Source organism: Mus caroli, chromosome 7 (genome assembly GCF_900094665.2).
Source record: "Mus caroli chromosome 7, CAROLI_EIJ_v1.1, whole genome shotgun sequence".
NCBI lineage: Eukaryota > Metazoa > Chordata > Mammalia > Rodentia > Muridae > Mus > Mus caroli.
This window is the reverse complement of record NC_034576.1, coordinates 104,481,548-104,492,977: the sequence shown is the minus strand read 5'-3', so window position 1 is coordinate 104,492,977 and position 11,430 is coordinate 104,481,548. Positions and strand designations below refer to the sequence as shown.

Below are 11,430 nucleotides of genomic sequence, written 5' to 3'. Positions count from 1 at the left end.
CCATCTAAAGAGTTTTGGGTGACAGGGTCTGACTCTGAAGCTCAGGGCAGCATAGAACTTGCACGTGTAGCTGAGGACTGAGCCCAGGGCTCCACACTTGCTAGGCAATCATACTACCAACTGAACTACATGCCCAGGTTTTGTTTTTTTTTTCCATCACATCTTGTTCAACTTTTTTGTCTTCCTGTGAAATTTCATGACTTTACAATATTGAATAGGTAGCACACTGGTATGGTCCAAAACATGTCCCTCATGTCTAACTGCCTCTGCTTTGTGTGGTGGTCTGTGAATGCCTGAGTAAATACACCCACCTGTCTGATACAACTGAGATGAGAATATTTCCTGTTCTCATCACTTGTTACTGGTGGGGGTGGTCACAATGACATGTTCCCTATATTCTAGGTAATCTGAATACTTGGTGTGGCCTTACTGGGGGAAATGCATCTCTGGGGGCAGAGTCTGAGGTTTAAAAGTCTCTCGCCATCCCAAGTTCATCCTTGCTTCCTGTTTATGGTTGAAAATGTGACCCCTCACCTCCAGTGGGTCTCAAAGCCTACCCTCTTCCACCATTCCTTGCAGTGATGGTGATGGACTCATGTAGTGGGCTGGCCTAATGCTACTTGTATTCTAATGCTAATATTGGGCCCCAAGGCTGGTTGCCCCAGAGAGTCCTCACATTAGACACTAAGTGATCCTGCCCACAAGTTACTTGATTGGTAAATAAAGATGGTAATAGCTGGGCAGAAGAGACATGGGTGGGATTTAGGTTTTGCCAGCTTGGGGTTGGAGAGGAACCACGAGGGGGGGGAGAAGAATGCAAGGGCAGGAAGAAGCCACCGTGGATTAGAAGTCAAGAGCACGTGGCCCTGAGGGTTGGCCAACTGGAGTTAAGAGCAGCTCAGCTAAAACACGGTAATAACTCGAAGTCATCAATAGGAAAGTAGATTCTAATAGCAGAGGGAGTAGTATTTGTACAGCTCTTGTGTTGTTGAAGGCTTATTGTAAATATAAAGGCTGAGTGTGTCTTTCATCCAGGAACTTAAATAGCAAAGGCAGGGTAGAAACCTCAGGCTGGGATTAAATAATCACTACAACAGACTCGTCCTTTTGGAAGTGTAATAATTCCCAAGTAAACCTCTTGTACAAGCTGCCCTGCTCTTGGAACTTTATCACAACAACAGAAAAGTAACCAATACAATGGTACGATAAAGAGGTGTATATATATATATATTTTTTTTTTTTGTATACTGAGCTTTTATTTAGTCAGCCACCAAGTTAAGTTTTAACAACTGCCTTTGGGTTTTCTAAATACACAATTGCACATCAGAATTTACTTTCCACAATTTGTTCCCATTTGGTATTCTCCTCTAGCTGCTTTCACAGTAATGTCCTGCCTTGTTCAGCCTTGAGAGGCAGCCAGCACTTACAAGTCAAACACTTAAGTAGTTTCTTGGTGGTTGATCATATACATACAAATGTTTTCTTGAACTTAGGGTTTTTATCAAATCCCAGTCAAAACAACATACACATGTTTTATCTTTCACTTAAAGACCTTAATTTTAAAGTTGTTCTAAACTTAAAGTTGCAAACAGAATATAAAGAATTTCTGTACACTTTCCTGCAGATTTCCAAACAGTAACTGCAGCTTCTCCTCCTGTGTACATCGCAGAAACGTCTCAAATTGTCTTTATATTTTCTAAAAATGAGGGCATTCTCTTCAACAATAATTGTAATTGTAAAGGTGAAACAGATATTCTCCTTCCAGAGGACTAGCTAGCACTCGCTGGTTTGATGGTATTGCTGACACTGGCTGCAGGTGCTTACGGTTCAATTTACTTACTTGGAACTTCTACATATAGTCAGAGGTGACACTGGGATGATCTTTTGATCAGTCTTATCAAGTCTGAGCTCATTCATTCAATCATCCCTTCCTTCCACAGGGTCTCATGTAGGTCTGCTGGCCTCACAGTCACTACCCAGGGATGATCCTTCAGCCTCCACCTCCCAAGTGCTGGGACTACAAGAACGAGCCACCGTGGACCACCCAACTACCTTTTTAAAAGACAAAGACTCATATAGTTCAGGCTGACCTTGAACTCGTAGCTGAGGATGACTCTGGACTCCCAATCCCCCTACAGCCATCTCCCAAGTGGTTTTTATAGAATGGACCATTAAGCCAGATTGGTCTTTTTGGATTGGTCTAAAGCATTTAGAACTCATCCTCTAATATTTGGGAGGGCAGTGATGCCTACATCTGTGTATCTACATATATCATGCACACATATACACGCATAGATGTATTTTAATTTACTCTATATTGTTACTTTTCTGTGTTAGGGTAGAACACTAACCAAAAGCAGCTTGGGTGAGTAGAGAGTTTATGGCTTATTGCATACAGATGTCCACTGAGGGAAGCCATCAGGAACTGAGCCAAGGCACAGAGGAACAGCGTCCAGGCTCTCCCATCCACTTTGACCATTAGCTAAGCCCACCTGCCCAGGGATAGCACTGCCCATACAAGGCTGGGCTCAAGTGGAAACTGAAGGGTTCTTTGGAAAGTCAGTTGTGTTGGATGGTGTTTTGCTGGAGCAAACACGTGAAGAAGTGTTTTCCTGGAGTGGACACAGGTGAAAGGCTAAGGCAGACTTGTGAAGAAACATTTTGCTGAAGCAGACAGATGAAAGGAAACACGTGCTAAAGAAAACACGTGAAAGGACATGGAATGAAGGATTCTTCGCTAACGACACACATGTATTGATCTGCCTTACATGGCATAGTTGAGCTGCATCTGTCGGGACTCCATAGAGAAAAACGCACTTCTGGTGGTGTGTCAGTTTCTTGCTGCTTCTGAGGACTTGGGCTGATTGGCACAGTGATATCAGCTGAGACAGATGCACTTGCTAAGGCAAGACTGGTGGAGGACATGTGATGTTTGGAGGGAGCATAAAAAGGACTCGACGGACTGTGATGGAAGCTGAGCTTGGCTTGGTTACATAGTTAAACACGTCTTAGTCTCTCCCATCTTCATAGATCTCCACTTTGCTGAGACGAGGCACAGCAGAGAACTTCTCCTGGCGTTCCTCCAGGTCCCTCCTGCTGACTGGTGCTGAGGCTGAGGCCTGGCTGTCTCCGCTGGGTATTGCTACCGCTGCTGACCTGTGCGCTGAACTGCTGATTTCCTGACAACACAGATGGCAGTCGCTCCAAAGAACCATTTCTAAACCCGTCCACTTCCCCCGTAGTCTTTCTTTCCCACTACTTCGGGTGGGTGGTGGGCTACAAGGGAGGTTAAAGCATTTAAGAACCACCATTAAAAGTAGCTTTTTTTTTTTTTAAAGTACACTGGGCCCTCCTTCCTAAATTTGCCTTTAAAAAATGCCCACAGTCTTGCCCACCAGCCAACCAAATAGGACAGTTTCCTCAACCGAGTCCCTATTTTCCCAGGTGGACGGGTCAAGCTGAAACTAATTATATATATATTCCAAATCACAAGTTTAGTCCTGGGCTGGGGAGATGGCGTAATTGGTAAAGGGCCTGCTCCACGAGCACCTACATGGAAAGCTCAGGGTGGTACTCGCTTGTACCCGGCACGAGAAGCAAGGAGTTGCTTGCTCAGCCTCCAACCCAAGTCAAGACCTGTCTCACAGACTACCAGCCGGTGGATGGTGCAGCAGGTGGAGCAGGTCCCCTGGCTCCAGACTGCCAGAGCATGCCATGGCGTATGTGCCCTCCCCATCTCCATACACTAAGTAAAGATGTAATACCACTAATATTGTGACGTACTAACAACAAACACACGGTGAATCCCGAGGATCACGCCTGAGGCTGACCCCTGATCTTTACACATGCCCTCTCTACAGCATGAACACAGACTCACACCAGTGTAGATTGTGGTAGTGGGGAGGCAGAGGCAGGTGGATCTGTGTGGATTTCAAGGCTAGCCTGGTCTACACAAAAAGATCCTATCTCAAAAAAATAAAAAACATGCCCACAGCCACCAAAAACAAAACCAGTTTTTATTATTGTTTTTGAGGGTGGTGGTGGTGATGGACAGAGCCTCACACAGGTTAAGCAACTGCTCTATGACTAAGTCCCCCCTCCTCTGACAACAATACAATCAGGCTACATCTTCCATGTCTTCATATTTGTTGCTGTACAAGTCTAGAAATGATTTCCCCTCTCAGAACTACCTGTCATTTCTTACTCATCTTGTGTTTTCATTATTTGGCCTTTTCATGACTCCCTTTTCCCGTGGCAGCTTCAGCAAATTTTACCTATTTAACTTACACTTTTAGCTGACCCACAAAGACCGGCCTGCTTCAGCCTCCTCAGCACTGGGATCCTAGGAGTGGGTCACCATATCTGGCTAGTTAATTTTTTAAAAATCGTTTTCTTAGGTGGAACAACAATATGAACTAACCAGTGCCCCCAGAGCTCGTGTCTCTAGCTGCATATGTAGCAGAAGATGGCCTAGTCGGCCATCATTGGGAAGAGAGGCCCCTTGGTCTTGCAAACTTTATATGCCCCAGTAAAGGGGAACGTCAGGGCCAAGAAGTAGGAGTGGTTGGGTAGGGGAGCAGGGGGGTCAGGGGGGAGGAGGGAGCGTATAGGGGACTTTCAGGATAACATTTGGAATGTAAATGAAGAAAATATCTAATAAAAATTGAAAAAAAAAGAGTATCATTAATTTTTAATTTTATTTTAATGTGTTTGAGTTCAGGTGTACCATGTATGCAGGAGCTCACAGAGGCCAGGAGGTGTTGGATCCCCTGGAACTAGAGCTACAGCTGTGCTCTGCCCCGTGGGTGCTGAGAACTGACTCTAGGTCCTCTATGTAGGAGAGCAATCAGCACTCTAAACTGCCCAACCATCAATCCAGCCCCCAAGGCGTTATTTTTCCTCCTCACTAACTCTAAATCTAAAATAATCGCCACATACTTTAAACTCACCCTCCTCCTGCCAGAGGCCCCTATCCCAACTTGCAGGGATGACAGGTTTGTGCAAGACCTGCTCAGCCATCTCTCTTTTGCACCACATCCAGGGATGTCAGGGCCTATATAAGTAGCCAGCTGTCACCTTGCTTTGCTTACGCAGTTCTCAGTCCTGTTGGGTCCCACCTCCTGACTTCATGTTCCCACCAAGTCAAAGAATGCTGAACAAATAAACAACTGTGTCCTGTCTTAGGGCCTCCCCACCTAAATATTCCTGGAGCATTTGTTACACGCTGGACCAGGGCAGGCTCTCTGAATGTTAAGCCAGGCAGGTCAGGTGTCCTCCTGCAGCTTGTGTTCTAGTACAGACCGATACCAGGACAAGCGGTGCATGCACGCTGAGCAAAGCCCAGGAAGGGAGGGACTCAGGCACTGGACTAGTCCAGCATAACCAATGGGGTCTGGCCTCTTGATGGAGGTGACAACCCAAGTACCTCAGAGCCCAAGGACCTATTCTGCTCCCCATCCTACAATCAGGAAGGTGGCTATGGGGTTTTCAGTCATAAAAATGATCTAGTTTTGAGTTAAATGGCAGCTGTCCCTGGCCACAGTTGAGGATCCAACAGGAAGGAGGCCTAGGGGATGGGCACTGTCCCAGTGACTTAAGTCTTGAGCACAGCGGTTCTCAACCTTCCTGATGCTGTGACCCTTCTATATAGTGGTGACCCCCAAACACAAAATTTTTGTTGCTACCTCATAACCGTAATTTTGCTACTGTTGTGAATCATAATGCGAGCGTTTTCTATGGTCCTAGTGAAAGACTTGTTTGACCCCAAAAGGAATCGCTACCCACAGGTTGAGAACCACTGCTCTATGACAAACACAGGAGAAGGAAAGAAAGAGAAACAGGCAAGGAAGAAGCAGAAAAGGATAGTAAGGTTCTAAGAAGGCCACATGTGCTGGAGGTGGGCCAGTGGTTAAGAGCACTTACTGCTCTAGGTGGACTCAGGTTCGAACCCAACACCTACATGGTGGCACAACACTGAAACTAGTTCCAGGGTATCCACCACCCTCTTCTGGCCTCCTGAGGCACTGCACACATACGGCGCACAGACACACTCACACACATAATTCTTTAGAGCATCAAGAAACCATTGGTTCACACAATAACAGGAAACAGGAAGGCCTTGGAGAAATGGGAGCTGTGGCGGGGAGGCTGCGAGTTGGCCCAGGACAGTCTACAGTGGCAGAACATGGAGGTGCAAGCAACGCCAAAGCATGAAGGAGCTCACATAGGCCCCACGTGGCTGCTCGGAGCATTACAGTTCCTACTACATCATAACCACAGAATACATGGGCATACATTCTGAGTAAATGAATGAGGTAAAGGGTTTCTTTGGAACAGAACACCAATTATTAAACACAGATGGATAAGGAACAACAAATCTGCACAAGTAAAACAGGAAATTCAACAGTAAAATGTCTCAGCTGAGATGGACACTTACTCTAAAAAATATAAGCACGTATAAAGCATTTACACAGCTTTAAGTACCTTCCCAGAACATTATCATTACTTTAAAAATGTATTATTACTGTCATGTATATGTCTGTGTATGTATGGGGGCGGGCAGTCACCACGTGTGTGGTCAGAGGACCATTTTTTTGATGTTGGTCCCCTACCTTCATCTTTATATGGGTTCAAGGAATTAACTCAAGTCATCAGGCTGGGTAAAAAGTGCCATAACCTGCAGGGCCATGGTAGAGGATTGCTGTTTTTTAAGACAAGGTCTCACTCTGCAGCCCTGGCTGGCCCGCAGCTCTCTCTGCAGACCAGGCCAGTCTCAACTTTATAGAGATGTATTTACTTGACTCTTGGAGATTGGGTTTTACTATGTAGCCTAGGCTGGCCTGGAACTCAGTATGCAGCACAAAGTAGCCTCAAACTTGTGACGATCCTACCTCAACCTCCCAATTGCTGGGAGTCCAGGCATAAGCCAGTAAGTAGTTTGGCTTGATTTTAGTTCTAGGAAAAAATTATATTTATACGCTTATTTATTTTTGTGGCACTGGGAATCAACCCAGGCCTCTGTGCATGCTAGCCAAGGTCTAATACTACACCCTAGCCTGAAACTTTCAATTTTACAGTAGAGAACCTTTTTCTAGACAACTCGAGCTTTGGGGTTACAGTTAACACTGCCATGTGCTGTGAGGGAGGCAGCAGGGCATTGGTCTCTGTGTTCACCTTGCCAAAAACGCAGACCCCCAATCTCATCAGTGAGAGCATTAGATAGATCTCGGCTGAAGGATATTCTACAAAAGAACTGGCTTGGACTCTTCAAAAATGTCACGATCTCTGAAGAGCAGGGAGGACACAGAAACTGCCTTGGGCAGACACAGGGGAAGGCGACGGAAAGGAGAATGCACTGTGGGATATCCAGGCTGGTGAAAGCCACAGCCTGCAGGTGGGGCAGGAGTGTGTGGCAATGCTCCTTTCCTGGTCCTGTCACTCCCCATGCGTCTATGCTGTGTGACAGGAGAGGCTGAGGTAAAGGAGTAAGAGGTTTACTTTTTTTTTTCTTCATAATTTTCTGTAAGCCTAGAGAATTTCAAAGTAAAAAGAGAATACAGTTTTGAGGTAGTGAGGAGCAGGCTGCCTCTTAGGGGTGAGGTGGTGTCACTCAGAGCTGTGAGCATCTTGTCATGACAATCTATGAATCATGGCATTGACTTCAGCCCTGTCTAAACATCTTGACAGAGGCTGGCTAACACACAGGAGGGCTCTACTCAGTCCTGTAGTGGTGATGGTTTCTGCAGATGATGCAGAATGACTTGCCAGGCCCTGCTGTGTCCTCCTGTCCTTCATGGGCACGCCAGGCCCATGGAATTGCTACCTGGCTGGGATGGCAGTTAAGAGACAGAGCTAAGGCAGACCTGTGCCCACCTGTGTGGAGCCTGACTCCAGCCTTGCTCCCACAGCACCTTCCATTATCTAGACTGCCAGTCTGCTGAATGAGCCCCATCTCAGAGCTGAGGTGTTCACCTGGGACCATGGTCCCACCCCAGAGGAAGGCAGGAAGAGGAACCAGTCAGACCTATGGGTGCTCTACACTGGCTCAGTCACAAGCCTTGACTCTGACAGTTGTAGGGCATGGGAAAGAGGTAGCTGTAGAATAAACTACATACAGAGCTACCTGTGCTTGGGGCTCCTGGCTTCCCCCACTGCCACGGGGCCATCCTGGGGATGAGCTGCATCAGCACAAGCAGAGGTGGCGCACCACTGCCTGAGCCCTATCTTCTTCAGCCAGACTTGTTCTCCGCTGCATGTTTCTGAGCTTCTGGCCACATGTCAATGTTCTAGTGAGGACATGGAATGGAGTGCACACTGAAGTGCAGACCAGGCTTCCTGTTCCTTGCCTTGGAGATCATAACAGACTATGAACCCCACAACCAAGAAACGTAGGAGAGGATGCTAGGCCTTGGAAAGGCATGAGGGCAAGGTGGATTGGTTGCCATGCCACAGCAAGGGGCCTTTATTAGATGTTCAGGGCACAGACAGGTGGATGCTAGATGGTGTAGCACACCTTCTCAGGGTGGAGTGGTGCCTGGATGTCCAGTTTGCGGGTCTTGCTGTCCTTATCAATGATCTCCAGTCGCAATGTAGGTGGACGCTTCTCAGCCTGGGGTGAGGGCAGCTCAGGGCTCTTGAGGAGGTGCTTGTCTGAGTCCTCCACAGTGATACGCAGGGTGCAACCCCCTGGTAGCAGGTCCTGCTCATAGGCTGCTGCCAGTTGGTTTACCACACGCCGCTCTACCTGCAGGTGGTAGAAGATGACATGGCCATTATGCCTTGGCCTGCACCTGACCTGTGGCTGGAGCCAGGAGCTGGAGCTGGCCTCTGTCATGTGTTTGGGTGAGCCAGCATCTCGGAGTCTTAGTTCTTACTTGCAAACTGGGCTAAACAGCTACAAGCTCACAGGCTACTGCTAAAGGCTTCATGATGGTAGTTTTTGAGGCTCTCAGCCCAGGTTCTTCAAATGAGGGTTCATACTAACTCATCCTGCTTAAGAGACTATTTTTAAAAATTAATTTATTTATTCACTTTACATCCTGATCACCCCCTCCCGACTGTCCCTCCTCTCCTCTCAGTCCCTTACAATTCCCTCCATTACCCATTCCCCTTAGTTTTTTGTTTTTTCTCTCTCTCTCTCTTTTTTAAATGTACATTGGTGTTTTGATTGTATGTACCTGTGTGAGGGGTCAGATCCCTGGAACAGGAGTTACAAACAGTTGTGAACTGGCATGTGGGTGCTGGGAATTGAACCTGGGTTCTCTGGAAGAGCAGCCAGTGCTCCTAACCATCTCTTCAACGCCCCCTCCCCACCACTTAGTTTTAATTGATTATCTTTTTTTTAGTTCTGAAAGGACTTCTGTTGGTATGGATAATTCTAGCAGCTAAACTACAGGGAGACTGGCTGAGCCTGAAGTTAAGTCTGTGGTCACCAGGGAGAAAGGTATAAAGGTACCATGCTTGTTTCAGGCTTCTGTGCTCACCTCATGCTTAATGGAGCGGGCACCATAGTGGACGTTGTAGCCATCAACCAACACGTCTGCCACCTCGCGGTCCCACAGTAGTGTGATGTTGTGCCTCTGCTTGGCCTGAGGTGGGTCAGAGAGAGGTCTGTCTGCATGTGGCCCAGGGCCTTCCAGTTCTAGGCACATTGGTCCAAGAGGGCCTTGAGACTGTGCTCCCTGGACAGCCGGACCCACATCACCTTGGGGTCATTCTTTGAGTTCCAGATATCTTATCCCACCCATGGGCAGTCAGTTCTCTTACTTATCCCCACCCATGGGCAGTTAGCTCTCTTACTCTCTTGGCCCAGAAGTTCAGTTCCTTGTTGACCAGCTGGATGAGCTCTGAGTGGCAGAAAGGGAGGAAGTAGACGATCTCATTGATCCGTCCCAGAAACTCGTCTCTCCGGAAGTGAGCCTGCAGAGCCAGGTTAAGGGGAGGTGTCAGTGATGTTGGGCAGGGACTTCCATATTTCATGTGTGGTTCCTCTGTCCTAAAGCCCCCACAGGAGGTCAGAAGAAAAACTCACTTTCAAGATGGGTCGGATCACATTCTCTTTAAAGTTCTTGGAGATGGTGATCTTGTCACTCATCTGGACATCCCCTGGGAAGACAGATCATAAAGTACTTACCTGCTACACTCAGAGAACTCTGGGCTATGTTGGCTCTATGGAAGAGCCACGGGCTTTCTGCTGAGTGCATGCAGCCAGTCTAAGGTCCCTGGGCCTAGTATTGACCTCCTCAATAACTAGACACTTCTGAGGCCCTTTGGCTCACAGATGCCTGAAGCCACAAACTCAGGAGAGAGTTGTTTGAGACAGGAGAAGATTCAGGATGAAGGCCTGAGTTCTGACTTAGCAAAGAGGCTCCAGGGCTCATCCTGAGGAGAAAGGCAGATGCAGCCTCTCTCTGATGCCATCTCTGAAACCTCATGTGAGGCCTTGCCCACTTCCATAATTTCTGACCTGGTATTTCTTCAGAGTCTGTTGAGTGTGTATCTCTCTAGACCCATGACTGTGTGTGTGTGTGTGTGTGTGTGTGTGTGAGTTTCTGAAGCCCTCCTGTAAACCAGTAGGCCTGGGATTTACTGAGGGAGGAACACAATCTCTTGTCCTCGATACTCTCTGGTATGATGCCTGTTTCTGCTCTAAGAAGCTCAACTCCATTTCTACCTCTAAGTATGCTAGTGGTCACATGACCTCCCTGAAACAGCCCAGGCCATACACCATACCAAGGTTTTCAGCGATTCGATTTCGGCTCATCTCCAAAGCTTCCTGTCTGAGCTGCAATGCATGCTGGGCAATCTCATCACTGGCTACATTGGAAGTCATGATGAAGATGGCATCCTTGCAGTCAATGGTCTTCCCCTTGCCATCTGTCAGGCGGCCCTGGTGAGGATGAGGGATGGTAATGTTTAGGAAGCTGGCAGCTGGACAAGCTCCACCAGACAGCTGTTTTCCAATGCTCTATGCTGATGCCCCTCACTCTAAGCTCTCTGGGCATGGGACTCACGTCCTAACAACAATGGCTTCACTGATTGATGCCTCCATGTGAGGTGGACCTGCTTTTGGTCCTCAGGGCACCTAGAATCCCAGGGGCTTCCAGTTGTCAGTCTGATTTCCCACCAAACACACTTCCTTTGGAGGCCTACTCTAGGCTGGGACTTGTTGAGCCTGTCATGATCCTGGTCTAGAGGGTCAGTGAGACCAGAAAACAATGACAATGATGAAGGGAAGCCTGGGTCGCTTGCTGTACCCGTGCAGGGTAGGATGTCCTAGAGGACGATTATGAGGAATAGAAGCTGTCACTGGTGAAATGCTTTATGAAAGCAAGCTGGGCAAATGGTCAGACAGCTGTTATTCCTGTGGCCTAGGTTATCTTGTAAAGTCAGACAGCACTCACTTCTACATCTTGTTTTTTTTTTTTTTTT

At 47.4% G+C, this 11,430-nt stretch overlaps 1 protein-coding gene across 2 annotated transcripts in view; it reads right to left on the bottom strand.

Moving 5' to 3' along the window:
- Positions 1–6,062: 6,062 nt before the first annotated feature.
- Clpb (ClpB homolog, mitochondrial AAA ATPase chaperonin) overlaps positions 6,063–11,430 on the bottom strand; it is a 127,292-nt gene continuing 121,924 nt past the window's right edge. Inside the window, exons 12-16 of one of the 2 annotated variants that reach the window (XM_021166917.2) lie at positions 10,732–10,888; positions 10,031–10,104; positions 9,799–9,918; positions 9,483–9,587; positions 6,063–8,743 (exon numbers count right to left, since the gene is read on the bottom strand). In XM_021166917.2, coding sequence (XP_021022576.1) covers positions 8,495–8,743; positions 9,483–9,587; positions 9,799–9,918; positions 10,031–10,104; positions 10,732–10,888 — 705 coding nt within the window. In that variant the 3' untranslated portion in view covers positions 6,063–8,494. The remainder of the gene's footprint in view (positions 8,744–9,482; positions 9,588–9,798; positions 9,919–10,030; positions 10,105–10,731; positions 10,889–11,430) is intronic. The other variant, XM_021166915.1, reaches the window with a different exon arrangement.